Source organism: Balaenoptera acutorostrata, chromosome 3 (assembly GCF_949987535.1).
Source record: "Balaenoptera acutorostrata chromosome 3, mBalAcu1.1, whole genome shotgun sequence".
In the NCBI taxonomy this organism is placed as follows: domain Eukaryota; kingdom Metazoa; phylum Chordata; class Mammalia; order Artiodactyla; family Balaenopteridae; genus Balaenoptera; species Balaenoptera acutorostrata.
In genome coordinates this window covers 82,295,229-82,315,960 of record NC_080066.1, presented here as the reverse complement: position 1 = coordinate 82,315,960, position 20,732 = coordinate 82,295,229, and the positions used below count along the sequence as shown (strand labels likewise).

The following is a 20,732-nucleotide window of genomic DNA, read 5'->3' as shown; positions in this document are numbered from 1 at the left end:
TTATAAATTCCAAAATTGCAGGAATGCTCTGTTTTCTTCTTTGTTGTACTTTCAGTATGCAGCATAGTACCTGGTTCATAGTAGATAATCAGTAGATATGTTGCACAAGTGAATGAAATCCACATTTTGGTCCTAAGTACTAACTTTCATGGAAATACTGTATACTACCTCTATTGCTAGGACTGCTAGGCCTATGTATAAAAGTACAATGTAAGTGAAGCTTGTTTTTGCTTATTTTTTATATCCTTGCTCCATGGCTTGTCAGTTAATGCCAATAGCTTCTTTGGGTGCCCGTATTTTACCATTATGTTTCAGCCTGTTGGCCAGCTCTCTTTTTAAAAATAATTTCACATCTCATCCCATTATTTTTGTATTATTATTTTTTAAACATCGTTATTGGAGTATAATTGCTTTACAAAGGTGTGTTAGTTTCTGCTTTATAACAAAGTGAATCAGCTATACATATACATATATGCCCATATCTCCTACCTCTTATGTCTCCCTCTTACCCTCCCTATCCCGCCCCTCTAGGTGGTCACAAAGCACCGAGCTGATCTCCCTGTGCTATGTGGCTGCTTCCCACTAGCTATCAGTTTTACATCTGGTAGTGTATATATGTCCATGCCACTCTCTCACTTCGTCCCAGCTTACCCTTCCCCCTCCCTGTGTCCTCAAGTCCATTCTCTACATCTGTGTCTTTATTCCTGTCCTGCCCCTAGGTTCTTCACAACCTTTTTTCTTTTTTTAGATTCCATATATATGTGTTAGCATATGGTATTTGTTTTTCTCTTTCTGACTTACTTCACTCTGTATGACAGACTCTAGGTCCATCCACCTCACTACAAATAACTCAATTTCGTTTCTTTTTATGGCTGAGTAATATTCCATTGTATATATGTGCCACATCTTCTTTATCCATTCATCTGTCGATGGACACTTAGGGTGCTTCCATGTCCTGGCTATTGTAAGTAGAGCTGCAGTGAACATTGTGGTACATGACTCTTTTTGAATTATGGTTTTCTCAGGGTATATGCCCAGTAGTGGGATTGCTGGGTTGTATGGTAGTTCTGTTTTTAGTTTTTCAAGGAACCTCCATACTGATCTCCATAGTGGCTGTATCAATTGACATTCCCACCAACAGTGCAAGAGGTTTTCCTTTTCTCCACACCCTCTCCATCATTTACTTTTTGTAGATTTTTTGATGATGGCCATTCTGACTGGTGTGAGAGGATACCTCATTGTAGCTTTCATTTGCATTTCTCTAATGATTAGTGATGTTGAGCATCCTTTCATCTGTTTGTTGGCAATCTGTACATCTTCTCTGGAGAAATGTCTATTTAAGACTTCTACCCATTTTTGGATTGGGTTGTCTGTTTTTTGATATTGAGCTGCATAAGCTGCTTGTAAATTTGGACATTAATCCTTTGTCAGTTTCCTGTTTTGCAAATATTTTCTCCCATTCTGAGGGCTGTCTTTTTGTCTTGTTTATGGTTTCCTCTGCTGTGCAAAAGCTTTTAAGTTTCATTAGGTCCTATTTGTTTATTTTTGTTTTTATTTCCATTTCTCTAGGAGGTGGGTCAAAAAGGATCTTGCTGTGATTGATGTCATAGAGTGTTCTGCCTATATTTTCCTCTAAGAGTTTGATAGTGTCTGGCCTTACATTTAGGTCTTTAATCCATTTTGAGTTGATTTTTGTGTATGGTGTTAGGGAGTGTTCTAATTTCATTCTTTTACATGTAGCTGTCCAGTTTTCCCAGCACCACTTATTGAAGAGGCTGTCTTTTCTCCATTGTATATTCTTGCCTCCTTTATCAAAAATAAGGTGACCATACCTGCAGGAGTTTATCTCTGGGCTTTCTATCCTGTTCCATTGATCTATATTTCTGTTTTTGTGCCAGTACCATACTGTCTTGATTACTGTAGCTTTGTAGTATAGTCTGAAGTCTGTCTCATCCCATTTTTTTTCCTTATAACTATCCATCTCTAGTTTCCTAGCACCAGATTATGTGGTCCTGACTTCATACCGCTTCCTGAATTTTCAAGGTCTATGACTCAGACAAATCATGCAGAATTCTTCCAAGTCTAATATAAAATGGTATGCTCTTCCTTCTGAGTATTATGGAAGAGCAGCTTCACACTCTGGCTTGCCTGTAAAACACTTCACAGATGTAGCAGTCTGTGTCGTAGATGAAGATTATAGAGGAAATGTTGGTGTTGTACTGTTTAATTTTGGCAAAGAAACATTTGAAGTCAAAAGGGTGATTGAATTGCACAGCTCATTTGTGAACAGGTTTCTTATCCAGAAACAGAGGAAGTTCAAGTTTTGGATGATGCTGAAAGGGGTTCAAGGGGTTTTGGTTCCAGTGGAAATAACCAGTCTTATGCAAAACCCACCAGTCTAGATTTGTGGGTTGTAGATCTACACCAGAATTCTAAGCAGATATATCAGAGTGTATGGCTGTGAAGTATGTCTGACCTCACATCACTTCTGGTTTAGTTTACCAGGGAGCCTTGATTCATTCTGGGATTCTGCTGAGATACTTGTTTTAATTTTGAGTTGGACTGCCAGCTACAAGTATAAAGCTGCTTCTAGCATCAGTTTCAGTGGTCATGGAGTAAGGCAATATTTTACTAATTTTGCTTGGCTTTTTTTTCCTCGTGTTTTGCTAAGGCTTAGTTACCAGAAATGTTTCATGAAAGAAACTTCAGTATCTTCTTTCTTACCCTACAAAAATTAATGATACTTTTTCCTTCATTGTCATTGATTCTTAAGAAAGTTGACTACAATAATTGATTATTATGGCTAATCTTTTCTCTTGTTTGCTGATTTCCTTCTCTGGAAGATTCACATTGGTCCAAATTACTTTTTGCTAACATATTATTATGTATAGTCCATTATTTTTTCATTTTTATTTTATCACTCCAAGCTTTATTACCTTGTAAGTACAATACCTTACTTTGGCAGCCAGAATTTTACATGATATCACACCTCCAAAGATGTGCTAATATTACAAAACCTTTATAGAGCTGCTCTAAAATGGAAAATTGTAATTCTTATTTTCTCTCTCTCCCTCTCTCTCTCTTCTCCCCTCCCCCTCTCTCTCTGCCTTTCTCTTTTTGCTTCTATTTACACGGATTGGCATTCTCAGTATATGAAAAAGAGCCCATGATCTCCATCTGTATATTGTTAATATGCATTTATGCTTATCTTTGATAGATGTTTATATGTGTGTATTATCTGTAAAAGTGTGATACGTATTTATTTTTACAATCACAGTTTCTGAGTGATAAGGTTTGGGGTTTGTGAGCACATAGTATCTTACAAATCATCATGTGCATTGACCCCCTAATGCTGACTCTTTATTTGGTATTCCTTCCAAACCTTCCATATCATCACCTCTTAGAGATAGAGCAGCCTGTCAAACACTTAGAGGGATGTTTAAGAGAGCCCTACAGAATTGAACTACCAACTCTAGGACAACACAGAGCGTTTATACAATAAAATGATGTCATAGATTAAGAACTGGAAAGTGACACTGTGATGATTGATGGCAGCAAATGTGCTTTTGGCATGAGGATGGATTGAGTGTATGTCACCCCTATCCTGTAAATCGATACATAATTGTCCATAAAATCCCATGCATACACTAACTTTCAGAAGAAGATATATTATTTTAAAGTAAATGCTGGTAAACACCATCTAAAGGCAAATAGGTATAGTCTTCTAAGTTGCCAAGCTTTTTCCTTGTACAATTTTAATGAAGCATTTTTATTCTGTTAGTAAAATATTCTTCTCATTGAAATTCAAAGATTAATTTTTTAATATCTTTATTGGAGTATAATTGCTTTACAATGATGCATTAGTTTCTGCTGTACAACAAAGTGAATCAGCTATATGTATATATATATCCCCATATCCCCTCCCTCTTGCATCTCCCTTCTACACTCCCTATCCCACCCCTCTAGGTCATCACAAAGCATTGAGCTGATCTCCCTATGCTATGCAGCAGCTTCCCACCAGCCATCTGTTTTACATTTGGTAGTGTATATATGTCAATGATACTCTATCACTTCGTCCCAGCTTCCCCTTCAACCCATGTCCTCAAGTCTGTTCCCTATGTCTGCATCTTTATTCCTGCCCTACCACTAGGTTCATCATTACCGTTTTTTTAGATTCCATATATGTGCATTAGCATACGGTATTTGTTTTTCTCTTTCTGATTTACTTCACTCTGTATGACAGTCTCTAGGTCCATTCATCTCATTACAAATAACTCAGTTTTGTTCCTTTTTATGGCTGAGTAATATTCCATTGTATATATGTGCCACATCTTTTTATCCATTTATCTGTTGATGGACATTTAGGTTGCTTCCATGTCCTGGCTATTGTAAATAGTGCTGCAACGAACATTGTGGTGCATGACTCTTTTTGAATTATGGTTTTCTCAGGGTATATGCCCAGTAGTGGGATTGCTGGGTCATATGGTAATTCTATTTTTAGTTTTTTAAGGAACCTCCATACTGATCTCCATAGTGGCTGTATCAATTTACATTCCCACCAACAGTGCAAAAGGGTTCCCTTTTCTCCACACCCTCTCCAACATTTATTTTTTGTAGGTTTTTTGATGATGGCAATTTTGACTGGTGTGAGGTGATACCTCATTGTAGTATTGATTTGCATTTCTCTAATGCTTAGTGATGTTCAGCATCCTTTCATGTGTTTGTTGGCCATCTGTATATCTTCTTTGGAGAAATGTCTATTTAGGTCTTCTGCCCATTTTTGATTGGGTTGTTTGTTTTTTTGATATTGAGCTGCATGAGCTGCTTGTATATTTTAGAAATTAATCCTTTGTCAGGATTCATTTGCAAATATTTTCTCCCATTCTGAGTGTTTTCTTTCATCAAATATTAAATTTTGTAGAAAATTATACTGCAGTTCAGAAAATTAATTAAATGTTTTATCTTGTAAATGTAATGAGCAAGTTAAATATTTGTTGCCAGAATTAAAGATGTAGGCGAACTGATGTCTAAATAAATTTGGTTGTTCACGTCATATGAGATAAATGCAGTTTTGTGACTGGTCTACAACTAAGCAGAAGATACTTTGGGAGAATTAAAGATAATTTGAAGTATATCTTTGAATTTGATATTATAATATCTTAAATCAATATTTGGCATGTGGTAGTTAAGATATAATTATAGTTTATTTGAAATATCTCCTTATAATATATCGTTACACATTATGGGAGGAATACATGAAGACATGAGGAAAACAGGCATATAGATTTTGGAAAATAACAGCTCACTTTATATAAAATCATCCAAGTGGTGATAACTACTCAGCATATAGCTGAGAGACTACAAGTATGAAACGAGGCTGACAGGAAGATTAACTGTAATATTAGTCTCCCTGCAAAATGTATTACTTCTATGATAATTCCTCTCTCAGAGCCTATATACTATTTTCTTAACATGAAACTTCTTAAGTTCTTAAGAAGTCTGATTCACTGATTTCCTACGTGATGGTGGATCAATTCACAGTGGGGTCTGCTAAAGGTTCTTACATTGATACAGTTCCATAAAGCAAGGGGACAGCCTGACTACATATGTGTGGGGGGGGTGTGTGTGTGGGTGTGTGTGTGTGTGAAACAAGAAATTAGAAAGCAAAATAGTTTGGAGGTTAATTAATAAGCACATCTTAACCTTTCAGAAACCTTTGTGTGATGCAACAGAACATAACCCCACGTAGCCAAACTCCATAACAAATGATTTAACACATTGCCAGCTTATTTATTTCTTACCGGTACAAATCAAAGAAGGTATTTCTGATTGGGTGGCTCTCCTCTGAGAAGTGGCTCAAGGACCCAGATTTCAACCCTCTAGCGGCTCTGTGATACCCTAGAACCTTGGAATACTTGGCTGGATCTTCTGCATCTGGCCACAAATGAGGGAAAGGCAAGCACAGCAGATTTCACAGGAGGTGTTTTAGGGCAAGGCTGAAAATAGCATATATTACTTTGACCCACAAGTCAGTCATAGGCCAACCTATTGCAAGGAAGGTTGGGAAATGTAGTCTGGTTGTATGCCTGGGAGGAAAAGGACTTAGTGCGATAACCATCTAATTAGTTAAACTTGCCACAGATACTGAGGTTCTTGATGATCACCACAAGTCACTGCTGAAAAAAGTTAAAATCTACTTAATATTTTCTACTTAAGGACAAAACAGGTACACCTTATTATATAGGCGGGTACCATTTCCATTATCAATTGCATTTTTCTTCAGATCAAACCTACCTCACAAACTAACTCAGTAAGCTGAAAACCTCTTGCTATGTCAGCTGAAGTGCATAGTGTATGCAAAGATGTCAATTACTCTGGTTGAATTGGCAAAATGTGACAACAGTTGGTACTGGTCTCTCGTTCCTGTCCACAGAACTGTAAATATTAGCTGATGGTGCACAAGAGACATGCAACGTAAAAGAATAGAAACTAATTCCTATGACTGTGAAAGCAATTCTTTTTTTTTTTAACATCTTTATTGGAGTATAATTGCTTTACAATGGTGTATTAGTTTCTGCTTTATAACAGAGTGAATCAGCTATACATATACATATATCACCATATCTCCTCCCTCTTGCGTCTCTCTCTCCCACCCTCTCTATCCCACCCCTCTAGGTGGTCACAAAACACTGAGCTGATCTCCCTGTGCTATACGGCTGCTTCCCACAAGCTGTTTTACATTTGGTACTGTAAATAAGCTCATGCAACTCTCTCACTTCGTCCCAGCTTACACTTCCCCCTCCCCATGTCCTCAAGTCCATTCTCTACATCTGCATGTTTATTCCTGTCCTGCCCTTAGGTTCTTCATGACTTTTTTTTTTTTTTTTTTTTACATTCCATATATATGTGTTAGCATACGGAATCTGTTTTTCTCTTTCTGACTTACTTCACTCTGTATGACAGATTTGAGGTCCATCCACCTCACTACAAATAACTCAATTTCGTTTCTTTTTATGGCTGAGTAATATTCTATTGTATATATGTGCCACATCTTCTTTATCCATTCCTCTGTCGATGGACACTTAGGGTGCTTCCATGTCCTGGCTATTGTAAGTAGAGATGCAGTGAACATTGTGGTGCATGACTCTTTTTGAATTATGGTTTTCTCAGGGTATATGCCCAGTAGTGGGATTGCTGGGTTGTATGGTAGTTCTATTTTTAGTTTTTCAAGGAACCTCCATACTGATCTCCATAGTGGCTGTATCAATTGACATTCCCACCAACAGGGCAAGAGGGTTCCCTTTTCTCCACACCCTCTCCATCGTTTACTTTTTGTAGATTTTTTGATGATGGCCATTCTGACTGGTGTGAGAGGATACCTCATTGTAGTATTGATTTGCATTTCTCTAATGATTAGTGATGTTGAGCATCCTTTCATCTGTTTGTTGGCAATCTGTACATCTTCTCTGGAGAAATGTCTATTTAAGTCTTCTACCCATTTTTGGATTGGGTTGTCTGTTTTTTGATATTGAGCTGCATAAGCTGCTTGTAAATTTGGACATTAATCCTTTGTCAGTTTCCTGTTTTGCAAATATTTTCTCCCATTCTGAGGGCTGTCTTTTCGTCTTGTTTATGGTTTCCTCTGCTGTGCAAAAGCTTTTAAGTTTCATTAGGTCCTATTTGTTTATTTTTGTTTTTATTTCCATTTCTCTAGGAGGTGGGTCAAAAAGGATCTTGCTGTGATTTATGTCATAGAGTGTTCTGCCTCTGTTTTCCTCTAAGAATTTTATACTCTCTGGCCTTACATTTAGGTCTTTAATCCATTTTGAGTTTATTTTCGTGTACGCTGTTAGGAAGTGTTCTAATTCCATTCTTTTACATGTAGCTCTCCAGTTTTTTCAGCACCACTTATTGAAGAGGCTGTCTTTTCTCCATTGTATATTCTTGCCTCCTTTATCAAAGATAAGCTGACCATATGTGCATGGGCTTATCTCTGGGCTTTCTATCCTGTTCCATTGATCTATATTTCTGTTTTTGTGCCAGTACCATACTGTCTTGATTACTGTAGCTTTGTAGTATAGTCTGAAGTCCAGGAGGCTGATTCTTCCAGCTCCGTTTTTCTTTCTCAAGATTGCTTTGGCTATTCGGGGTCTTTTGTGTTTCCATACAAACTGTAAAATTTTTTGGTCTAGTTCTGTGAAAAATGCCATTGGTAATTTGAACAGTATTGCATTCAATCTATAAATGGCTTTGGGTTGTATAGTCATTTTCGCAGTGTTGATCCTTCCAATCCAGGGACATGGTATATCTCTCCATCTGTTTGTATCATCTTTCATTTCTTTCATCAGTGTCTTATAGTTTTCTACATACAGGTCTTTTGTCTCCTTAGGTAGGTTTATTCCTAGGTATTTTATTCTTTTTCTTGCAATGGTAAAGGGGAGTGTTTCCTTAATTTGTCTTTCAGATTTTTCATCATTAGTGTATAGGAATGCAAGAGATTTGTGTGCATTAATTTTGTTTCCTGCTGCTTTACCAAATTCATTGATTAGCTCTAGTAGTTTTCTGGTAGAGTCTTTAGTATTTTCTATGTATAGTATCATGTCATCTGCAAACAGTGACAGTTTTACCTCTTCTTTTCCAATTTGAATTCCTTTTATTTCTTTTTCTTCTCTGATTGCTGTGAATAAAACTTCCAGAACTATGTTTAATAATAGTGGTGAGAGTGGGCAACCTTGTCTTGTTCCTGTCTGGTTTCCATTTTTCACCTTTGAGGACGATCTTGGCTGTGGGTTTGTCATATACGGCCTTTATTATGTTGAGGTAAGTTCCCTCTATGCCTCCTTTCTGGAGGGTTTTTATCATAAATGGGTGTTGAATTTTGTCAAAAGCTTTTTCTGAACATATTGAGATGATCATACAGTTTTTATCCTTCAGTTTGTTAATATAGTATATCACATTGACTGATTTGCGTATATTGAAGAATCCGTGCATTCCTGGGATAAACCCCACTTGATCACGGTATATGATCCTTTTAATGTGCTGTTGGATTCTGTTTGGTAGTATTTTGTTGAGGATTTTTGCATCTATACTCATCAGTGATATTGGCCGGCAGTTTTCTTTCTGTGTGACATATTTTTCTGGTTTTGGTATTAGGGTGATGGTGGCCTCGTAGAATGAGTTTGGGAGTGTTCCTCCCTCTGCTATATTTTAGAAGAGTTTGAGAAGGATATGTGTTAGCTGTTCTCTAAATGTTTGATAGAATTCGCCTGTGAAGCCATCTGGTCCTGGGCTTTTGTTTGTTGGAAGAGTTTTAATAACAGTCTCAATTTCAGTGCTTGTGATTGGCCTGTTTAAATTTTCTATTTCTTCCTGGTTCAGTCTCAGAAGGTTGTACTTTTCTAAGAATTTATCCATTTTTTCCAGGTTGTCCATTTTATTGGCATTAGTTGCTTGTAGTAATCTCTCATGATCCTTTGCGTTTCTGCAGTGTCAGTTGTTACTTCTCCTCTTTCATTTCTAATTCTGTGTCTGGCTAGTGGTTTATCAATTTTGTTTATCTTCTCAAAGAACCAGCTTTTAGTTTTATTGATCTTTGCTATTGTTTCCTTTATTTCTTTCTCATTTATTTCTTCTCTGATCTTTGTAATTTCTTTCCTTCTGCTAACTTTGGGGTTTTTCTGTTCTTCTTTCTCTACTTGGTTTAGGTGTAAGATTAGGTTGTTTATTTGAGATGTTTCTTATTTCTTGAGGTAGGATTGTATTGCTATAAACTTCCCTCTTAGAACTGCTTTTGCTACATCCCATAGGCTTTCAGTCTTCGTATTTTCATTGTCGTTTGTTTCTAGGTATTTTTTGATTTCCTTTTTGATTTCTTCAGTGATCTCTTTGTTATTCAGTAGTGTATTGTTTAGCCTCCATGTGTTTGTATTTTTTACAGATTTTTTCCTGTAATTGATATCTATTCTCATAGCGTTGTGGCCAGAAAAGATACTTGATACGATTTCAGTTTTCTTAAATTTACCAAGGCTTGATTTGTGACCCAAGATATGATCTGTCCTGGAGAATGTTCCATGAGCACTTGAGAAGTAAGTGTGTTCTGTTGTTTTGTTTGTTTTTTGTTTTTGTTTTTGTTTTTTTTGGCTGTGTTGGGTCTTCATTGCTGCACACAGGCTTTCTCTTGTTGCAGCTAGTGGGGGCTACTCTTCATTGTGATGCACAGGCTTCTCATTGTGGTGGCTTCTCTTATTGCAGAGCACAGACTTTAGGTACGCAGGCTTCAGTAGTTGTGGTGCACAGGCTTAGTTGCTCTACGGCATGTTGGATCTTCCTGGACCAGGGCTCGCACCCGTGTCCCCTGCATTGGCAGGCGGATTCTTAACCACTGCGCCACCAGGGAAGCCCATATTCTGTTGTTTTTGAATAGAATGTCTTATAAATTAAGTCCATCTTGTTTAATGTATCATTTAAAGCTTGTGTTTCCTTTTTTATTTTCATTTTGCATTATCTGTCCATTGGTGAAAGTGGGGTGTTAAAATCCCCTACTGTGATTCTGTTATGTCAATTTCCCCTTTTATGGCTGTTAGCATTTGCCTTATGTATTGAGGTGCTCCTATGTGGTGTGCATAAATATTTACAATTGTTATATCTTCTTCTTGGATTGCTCCCTTGATCATTATGTAGTGTCCTTCTTTGTCTCTTCTGATAGTCTTTATTTTAAAGTCTATTTTGTCTGATATGAGAATTGCTAGTCCAGCTTTCTTCTGATTTCCATTTGCATAGAATATCTTTTTCCACCCCCTCACTTTCAGTCTGTATGTGTCCCTAGGTCTGAAGTGTGTGTCTTTAGACTGCATATATATGGATATTGTTTTTGTATCCATTCAGCCAGTCTATGTCTTTGGGTTTTAGCATTTAATCCATTTACATTTAAGGTAATTATCAATATGTATGTTCCTATTTCCATTTCCTTAATTGTTTTGGGTTTGTTATTGTAGGTCATTTCCTTCTCTTGTATTTCCTGCCTAGAGAAGTTCCTTTAGCATTTGTTGTAAAGCTGGTTTGGTGGTGCTGAATTGTCTTAGCATTTGCTTGTCTGTAAAGGTTCTAATTTCTCCATCAAATCTGAATGAGATCCTTGCTGGGTAGAGTAATCTTGGTTGTAGGTTTTTCCCTTTCATCACTTTAAATATGTCCTGCCACTCCTTTCTGGCTTGCGGAGTTTCTGCTGAAAGATCAGCTGTTAACCTTATGGAGATTCTCTTGTACGTTGTTTGTTGTTTTTCCCTTGCTGCTTTTAATATTTTTTCTTTCTACTTAATTTTTGATAGTTTGTTTAATATGTGTCTTGGTGTGTTTCTCCTTGGATTTATCCTTTATGGGACTCTCTGCACTTCCTGGACTTGATTGACTATTTCCTTTCCCGTATTAGGGAAGTTTTCAACTATAATCTCTTCAAATATTTTCTCAGTCCCTTTCTTTCTCTCTTCTTCCTCTGGGACCCCTATAATTCTGATGTTCCTGCTTTTAACGTTGTCCCGGAAGTCTTTAAGACTGTCCTCAATTCTTTTCATTCTTTTTTCTTTATTCTGCTCTGCAGTAGTTATTTCCTCTCTTCTGTCTTTCAGGTCACTTATCTGCTCTTCTGCCTGTTATTCTGCTATTGATTCCTTCTAGAGAATTTTTCATTTCATTTATTGTGTTGTTTATCTTTTTTGTTTGCTCTTTAGTTCTCCTAAGTTCTTGTTAAACGTTTTTTGAATTTCCTCCATTCTATTTCCAAGATTTGGATCATGTTTACTATCATTGCTCTGAATTCTTTTTCAGACAGACTGCCTATTTCCTCTTCATTTGTTTGGTCTGGTGGGTTTTTACTTTGCTCCTTCATCTGCTGTGTGTTTCTCTGTCTTCTCATTTTGCTTAACTTACTGTGTTTGGGGTCTCCTTTTCACAGGCTGCAGGTTCGTAGTTCCCGTTCTTTTTGGTGTCTGCCCCCAGTACCTAAGGTTGTTTCAGTGGGTTGTGTAGGCTTCCTGATTGAGAAGACTGGTGCCTGTGTTCTGGTGAATGAGGCTGGATCTTGTCTTTCTGGTGGGCAGGTCTGTGTCCGGTGGTCTGTCTTGGGGTGTCTGTGACCTTATTATGATTTTAGGCAGCCTCTCTGCTAATGGGTGGGGTTGTGTTCCTGTCTTGCTAGTTGTTTGGCATATGGTGTCCACCACTGTAGCTTGCTGGTCGTTGAGTGGATCTGGGTCTTAGCATTGAGATGGAGATCTCTGGGAGAGCTTTTACCATTTGATATTACATGGAGCCAGGAGGTCTCTAGTGGACCAGTGTCCTGAACTTGCCTCTCCCACCTCAGAGGCATGTGTCCTGACACCCAGCCTGAGCTCCAAGACCCTGTCAGCCACACGGCTCAGATGAAAAGGGAGAAAAAAAGAAAGAAAAAAAGAAAATGAAATAAAGTAAATTTATTAAAATAAAAAATAATTATTAAAAATTAAAAAGTAATAAAAACAGAAAAAAAGGAAGACAGAAGAGAGCAACCAAACCAAAAAACAAATCCACCAATGATAACAAGTGCTAAAAACTATAATAAAAAACAAAACAAAACCGACAGAACCCTAAGCCAAATGGTAAAAGCAAAGCTATACAGACAAAATCTCAGAAAGAAGCATACACATACACACTCACAAAAAGAGAAAAAGAAAAAGTATATATACATATCATTGCTTCCAAAGTCCACCACCTCAATTTTGGGATGATTTGTTGTGTATTCAGGTATTCCAAGATGCAGGGTATATCAAGTTGATTTTGGAGATTTAATCCACTGTGCCTGAGGCTGCTGGGAGAAATTTCCCTTTCTCTTCTTTGTTTGCACTGCTCCTGGGGTTCTGTTTTGGATTTGGCCCCGCCTCTGGGTGTAGGTTGCCTGAGGGCATCTGTGCTTTGCTCAGACAGGACAGATTTAAAGTAGCAGCTGATTAGGGGGCGCTGGCTCACTCAGGCCAGGGTGGGGGGTGGTGCCGGGGGGAGGGAGAGGTATGGTATGCGGAGAGAGACTGCCATGACAGAGGCCGGCGTGAAGTTGCAACAGCCTGAGGCATGCTATCTGTTCTCCCCGGGGAAGTTGTCCTTGGATCACGGGACCCTGGCAGTGGCAGGCTGCACAGACTCCTGGGAGGGGAGGTGTGGAGAGTGACCTGTGCTCGCACACAGGCTTCTTGGTGGCTGCAGCAGCAGCCTTAGCGTCTCATGCCCATCTCTGGTGTCTGTGCTGATAGCCGCCGCTCACACCTGTCTCTGGAGCTCGTTTAGGCGGTGCCCTGAATCCCCCCTCCTCCTGCACCCTGAAACAATGGCCTCTTGCCTCTTAGGCAGGTCCAGACTTTTTCCCGGATTCCCTCCTGGCTAGCTGTGATGCACTAGCCCCCTTCAGGCTGTGTTCACGCAGCCAACCCCAGTCCTCTCCCTGGGATCTGACCTCCGAAGAAGCCTGAGCCTCAGCTCCCAGCTCCCACCCGCCCCGGCGGATGAGCAGAGAAGCCTCTGGGGCTGGTGAGTGCTGCTCGGCACCGCTCCTCCATGCAGGAATCTCTCCACTTTGCCCTCCACACCCCTGTGGCTGCGCTCTCCCCCGTGGCTCCGAAGCTTCCCTCCCACCACCCACAACTCTGCCCACAAAGGGGCTTTCTAGTGTGTGGAAACCTTTCCTCCTTCACAGCTCCCTCCCAGAGATTCAGGTACTGTCCCTATTCTTTTGTCTCTGTGTTTTCTTTTTTCTTTTGCCCTACCCAGGTACGTGGGGAGTTTCTTGCCTTTTGGGAAGTCTGAAGTCTTTGGCCAGCATTCAGTAGGTGTTCTGTAGGAGTTGTTCCACATGTAGATGTATTTCTGATGTATTTGTCAGGAGGAAGGTGATCTCCACGTCTTACTCTTCCGCCATCTTGAAGGTCTTCCCCTCAAAAGGAATTCTTTAAGGAGAAAACTATTAGTAATTCTTATAAGGTTTGTTTTTTGTTTGTTTTTTAGCAGAGGGGGTTACTAAAACCCTGATAATTTGAGTTATCATATCACATACATTCTTAGGAAGTAGAAAAGATGGTCTCCAGACTAGAGCAAAACAAGTTTTCATCTTTTTAAAAGATAATTGGTCTCCTTCTTCTCTCCTTTCTTGTGTTTATCCTCAGTAGGAGGGACGTGGTAGGTGGGGAAGAAGAGTTGGGGGGCCTACATACAGTGTGGCTACAGACATTAGACAAATAGAAGTGTTCCTTTCCTGGAAATGTGGGAACAGCAGGAATGAGGGGAATGTAGGAGGGCAGAGACCTTGCAGAGTCCAGGAGAGTGGGTTTGGGGAGGGCTGTAAGCTCTGAGCAGAGTGTCCAAATAGGGAAGAAGGCAAGACTGCTGCATTTATGGAGAAGTGAAGTGTAAATGGTTAAGCAAATAAACTGCAGGTCTTGTCTAGAAATCTGACTGGGGACTGCCCACAGCTGCTTTTACCTACTCTCCAAAGTACAGAGGCGACTTCATTGTAAGGGGCAGAGATTGGCAAACCTTTTCCTTTTATGATACAACATAGGGTTCACCCAAACTTGCTACCAGAACATGAGTAGAAAGAGGAAAAAACCCAAAGCCTTAATTGGAACCATAGTTATAAAATTTTGCAAAGGAGACACATCTATATTAAATAGCATTTCTTATATGAAGTTTTGTTTTATATAATACGTATCATCTGGCTCAAATTCCTCTTTGTGCACTGAACCACTAACAGCAAATAATTTCTGTATTTAATTGTTCACCTAAAACGTAAAATTGGGCTAAATTCATCTCCTCCAAGAGACCACATCCTCCTGTACATATCAAATCACGGCACTTGCCATACTATATTAAATTCCCTGTTACATGTCACCCTTCTTCCCTAAGCTCTGTGCATATGGGTCCTTCATCTTTATCTCTCTAGTGCCTCCCATGTGACCTGGCACAAGCTACACACTCAGTAAACATTTTTGTTATTAGATGGAACTGGGTTACCCTTCCCTCAGGATTCTGATAATGTGCAAAAACTCTTAGAAGAGGTAATACATTTCCAGGCTCTCACCTCTAACACTTGCAAAGACAAGAGCATAAATGGAGGTCCACATAGCATAGACCTAAATATTTATCATTTCTAAATCAAGCTAATAAACTTTTAAATGAAATGTGTTCTATCGTCTTACCTCAAAAAGTCAACTTACTTTCGGCCTTCCCTGGTGGTGCAGTGGTTAAGAATCCTCCTGCCAATGTAGGGGACACGGGTTCGAGCCCTGTTCTGGGAAGATCCCACATGCCGTGGAGCAGCTAAGCCTGTGCACCACAACTACTGAGCCTGCACTCTAGAACCCGAGAGCCACAACTACTGAGTCTGCGTGCCTAGAGGCCATGCCCTGCAACAAGAGAAGCCACTGCAATGAGAAGCCCGCGCACCACAATGAAGAGTAGCCCCCACTCGCCACAACTAGAGAAAGCCTGCATGCAGCAATGAAGACCCAACGCAGCCAAAAATAAAATTAAAAAAAATTTTTAAAAAAAGAAAAAAAAATAAACTTACTTTCATATTGATACAATAAAAAAATTTGGACCAGTTATTTTTTAATATGCTGAAAGTTGGCAAAATATCAAAGATAGCAATTGAATTATCAATATGCATATTTTGGTGTCCTAAGAGGCAATGTTTGTGTTTTCCAGTGAAGATACAAATAAGTCATAAATTATATTTTTCTTTCAGAAATGTATATTTTCACCTTTATTTCAGCAAAATGACTAATTATGCCATTATAATAAAATATTTCACATATTTTGTGTTCTATTTACAGTGGCACCAAATAATACATTTCCGAAGTCACATGATGTCTGTTGTCTTTAATTATTTCCTGTTTTAAAATATTTAAGCATATCTTTGAACTTTTAAAAATTTCTTTTCAGCCTTTTTTTTCTTCTCTGAGGTTACATGTTTTCTATCCAATATCAGTTTATATGCACTCTTTTTTTTAAATTGAGATATAGTTGATTTACAGTATTATATTAGTCTCAGGTGTACAACATAGTGATTCAAAATTTGTATAGATTATATTCCATTTATAGTTTTTATAAAATATTGGCTATATTCCCTGTGCTATATAATACATCCTGTGGCTTATTAATTTTATATATAGTAGTTTGTACTTCTTAATCCCCTACCCCATCTTGCCCCTCCACCTTCCATCTCACCATCTTAACCACTAGTTTGCTCTTCCTGTGAGTCTGTTGCTTCTTTGTTGTATTCATTCATTTGTTTTATTGTTTAAATTTCACCTATAAGTGATAACATATGGTATTTGTCTTTCTCCTTCAGACTTATTTCCCTAAGCGTAATATGTTCCAGGTCCGTGTTCTTGCAAATGACAAGATTTCATTCTTTTTATGGTTGAGTAATATTCCATTGTGTGTGTGTGTGTGTGTGTGTGTGTGTATACACCACATCTTTGTTATCCATTCATCTGTTGATGAGCACTTAGGTTGTTGGCATATCTTGGCAATTGTAAATAATGCTGTTGTGAACACTGGTCTGCATGTATCTTTTCAAATTACTGTTTTCATTTTCTTTGAATGTATACCCAGGAGTGGAATTGCTGGATCATATGGTAGTTTGATTTGTAGTTTTTTGAGGAAACTCCATTCTGTTTCCACAGTAGCTGCACCAATTTACATTACCACAAACAATGTACTAGGTTTCCCTTTACTCCACATCCTTGACAACATTTGTTATTTATGACCTTTTTGAACATAGCCCTTTTTACAGGTGTGAGGTGATACATCATCGTGGTTTTGATTTGCATTTATCTTATGATTAATGATGTTGAGCATCTTTTCCTGTGCCTGTTACCATGTCTGTCTTCTTTGGAAAACTGTCTATTCACGTCTTCTGCCCAATTTTTTAAATCAAATTGTTTGGGGGTTTTTTGATGTTGAGTTGTATGAGTTGTTTATATATTTTGGATATTAACCCCTTATCAGTCATACAATTTGCAAATATTTTCTCCCATTCAGTAGGTTTTAGCATTTTTGTTGATGGTTTCCTTTGCTGTGCAAAAGCTTTTAAGTTTAATCAGGTCTCATTTTTAAATTTTTGCTTTTGTTTCCTTTGGCTGCAAGACAGATCCAAAAAAATTATTACTATGATTTATGTCATAGAATATTCTACCTATGTTTTCTTCTAGTTTTATGCTTTCCAGTCTTACATTTAGGTCTTTAATCCATCTTGAGTTTATTTTTATATATAGTGTGAGAAAATGTTCTAATTTCATTCTTTTACATGTAGCTGTCTAGTTTTCCCTTTACTGATTATTGTGGATATAGATGATTTTACTACTTTTGTTTTTTAACCTTCCTACTAGCTTTGTACATGGTTGATTTACTACCTTTACTGGATACTTGCCTTTACCGAGGAGATTTTTCTTTCTGTAATTTTCGTGTTTTTTGTTGTGGCCTTTTCTTTTTCACTTATAGAAGTCCCTTTAACATTTCTTGTACAGCTGGTTTGGTGGTGCTGAACTCTTTTAGCTTTTGCTTGCCTGTTAAACTTTTGACTTCTCCATCAAATCTAAATGAAAGCCTTGCCTGATAGAGTATCCTTGGTTGTAGTTTTTTCTCTGTCATCACTTTAGTTTCTGCTTAAAAGTCAGCTGATAGCCTTATGGGAGTTCCCTGGTTTCTTTTCCCTTGCTGCTTTTAATATCCTCTCTTATATTCAATTTTTGCCATTTTAATTACAATGTGTCTTGGGGTGGTCCTCTTTGGGTAGATACTGTTTGGGACTCTCTGTGTTTCCTGCACTTTGAGGTCTGCTTCATTTTCTAGGTTAGGGAAGTTTTCAGCTATTATATCTTCACATATGTTCTCTGCCCCTTTCTCTCTCTTCTCCTTCTGGGACCTCTGTAATGTGAGTCTTAGAATATTTGATGTTATTCCAGAGATTTATTAAACTTTCCTCATTTCTTTTATTTCTTTTTTTCTTTTTTCTGTTCAGCTTTGGTGATTTCCACTGCTCTATCTTCCAACTCACTGATCCTTTCCTCTGTATCATTTAACCTACTGTCGAGTCCTAGCAGTGTATTTTTCATTTAGTTATTGTATTCTTCATCTCTGTTAAACTATTTTAACTTCTGGATTAAAGACCTAAATGTAAGACTGGAAAGCATAAAACTAGAAGAAAACATAGGTAGAACATTCTATGACATAAATCATAGTAATAATGATAATATTTACATACTAATAACTCTGTTCTTCCATTCTTCTCTTGAGTTCTTTGATCATCTTTACAATCATTACCTTGAACTCTTTCTCAGATAGACTGCCTATCTCCATTTCACTTAATTCTTTTTCTGGGGTTTTATCTTGTTCCTTTGTTTGGACCATGTTTCTCTGTCACCACATTTTGTCTAATTTGCTGTTTTTATTTCTATGTATCTGGTAGGTTGATTATGTTTCCTGACCTTGGAGAAGTGGCCTTTTGTAGGAGATGTCCTATGGGTCTCAGCAGCCCACTCCCCACTGGTCACCAGAGCTGTATGCTCTAGGGGTGCCCCTATGTGTGTGGATCCTTCTGTTGTGGAGGGTAGACTACTGGGGGCAGTCTGGTAGGCATGGCTGGCTCCCAGTCTGGTTGGTTGCCAGGCCCATCCTTGCACAGCGGCTGCCAGTCACCTAGTTCATAATTTTGTCTGGGTGTTTGGTCTATAGGTACTAGTATATTACTCTTATTTCTGTGTATAGATGTGTTTTCTCTCTGTCTCTGCCTCTTTCTTGGTTCTACAAAGTGTCTTGAATTAGGGGCTTCCCTGGTGGCGCAGTGGTTGAGAATCTGCCTGCTAATGCAGGGGACACGGGTTCGAGCCCTGGTCTGGGAAGATCCCACATGCCACGGAGCAGCTGGGCCTGTGAGCCACAACTACTGAGCCTGCGCGTCTGGAGCCTGTGCCCCGCAACGGGAGGGGCCGCGATAGTGAGAGGCCCGCGCACCGCGATGAAGAGCGGTCCATGCACCGCGATGAAGAGTGGCCCCCACTTGCCGTAACTAGAGAAAGCCCTCGCAAGAACTGAAGACCCAACACAGCCAAAAATAAAAGAAAGAAATAAATAAAGTAGCTATAAAATTTAAAAAAAAAAAAAAAAAAGTGTCTTGAATTAATCATTGCTTAGATAATTTGAAAATGTTCGATTTGGGGTTGTGTTACCTCTTGTGTTTATTATTGGGATTTAAGTCTCTTTATAGTCAGGTTTTGAAAAGCAGGGATGACCTCAGTTACCTTATAACAATCTAATTGCTTCAGTTAGTGTTTTCAGCCTGGAATATTAAGTAAAGGGCGTTCCTATTATAAATTAAAGCCCTTAGCTTGAAGGAGATTCACAGACCTCAACCAGAACTTCTCAGAGGACACTTTCAACCTACATATAGTTAGGGATATTTGGGGTTTGGTTGTGTCTATACTTAGAGCCAGAATTGGCCAACATATTAATATTGAGCAGAGATAAATGTGTTCAGTAACATTATTTTTGTCTCTGTTCCCCAGTACTATATGTTCAGATCAAAGTAACAGTTTTAAGCTATACTTTTTGAGCAAGAGAGAGAGAAAAAGTCGCATATTAGAAAATCCTGCTATATGGGAAAAGAATCTAAAAGAGTGGATATATATATATATATATATATATATATATATATATATATATATATCTGATTCATTTTGCTGTACACCTGAAGCTAACACAACATTGTAAATCAACTATACTCCAATAAAAATTTTAAAAAAAGAAAATCCTGCTAAATAAATGTCAAAAAATATCACAGCGTACAAAATAATTTTTGCTGAACTTAAAAGGTGAAGAAGAAATCAGCTGGCTTAGAAGTTAAATATATTTCTTCTCCTTAATTCTCTAAGTATTAAATATCCAGGCCAAAAATGCAGTCTACTCATTCACATCTCCAGTATTAATCAGGGATTATGCCTCCTAGTTTGATTCATGTTTTATTCATGCTTACAAGTTTTCATTCTTTCTGGCACTTTGCATCATGCTAAAAGTACTCAAAATGTGAAAGCTTGCAGATAAATAGAAAAATGGTGATACATTATCACTCTTTAACTCACCAGAATTCTCACCTTTTTCAGGAAGGCACATTAGAGCATTTAAGTCATTTCTCATTACTGCCTGAGCTATTCTACATAGGACCTAACAGATGATTTTTGCATTTTGTAAACTTTCAGGTCTGTCTTTAGCAATTCAATTTGCTTTAACCTCAGATATGTTATTTTTTTCCTTTTTGAAATGCGAATAATAAAAGTAGATTGGAACACAGCATTGTTGGCAAACCAAACTTTATTAAATATTTGACTTTATCCGTTACAGAACATGAAAAGCAGCGGTTATGCAAGAGCACAGATTATATGAATTTGCATTTCAAAGTGAAATGGTTTTATAATGAATATGTGCGAGAACTTCCTGCCTTCAAGGATGCCGTTCCTGAATATTCCTTGTAAGTAGTGATTTTCACCTCCAAGTTTATTCTCAATTCATAGTCCTGTAAAATTAAACCTGAATTATGCAGCCGTAAAATCTCTTCACATAATCTTCATTTGAATGCTGACATTTCTGTCATAAAATTAACATTAAATGATTTGCATACTTTTGGGAACCATATTTAATTGAATTGTGTTGCA

The 20,732-nt window shown here is 38.1% G+C and overlaps 1 protein-coding gene across 2 annotated transcripts in view; it reads left to right on the top strand.

Annotated features, from left to right (window-relative positions):
• Positions 1–20,732, top strand: part of UNC13C (unc-13 homolog C) — a 590,366-nt gene that overhangs the window by 440,295 nt on the left and 129,339 nt on the right. For both annotated transcript variants that reach the window (XR_009007737.1, XM_007194906.2), the window contains one exon: positions 20,422–20,548. Coding sequence is in view for 1 of the 2 variants with exons in the window: in XM_007194906.2 (XP_007194968.2) it covers positions 20,422–20,548 (127 nt within the window). In the remaining variant the exon portion in view is untranslated. The remainder of the gene's footprint in view (positions 1–20,421; positions 20,549–20,732) is intronic.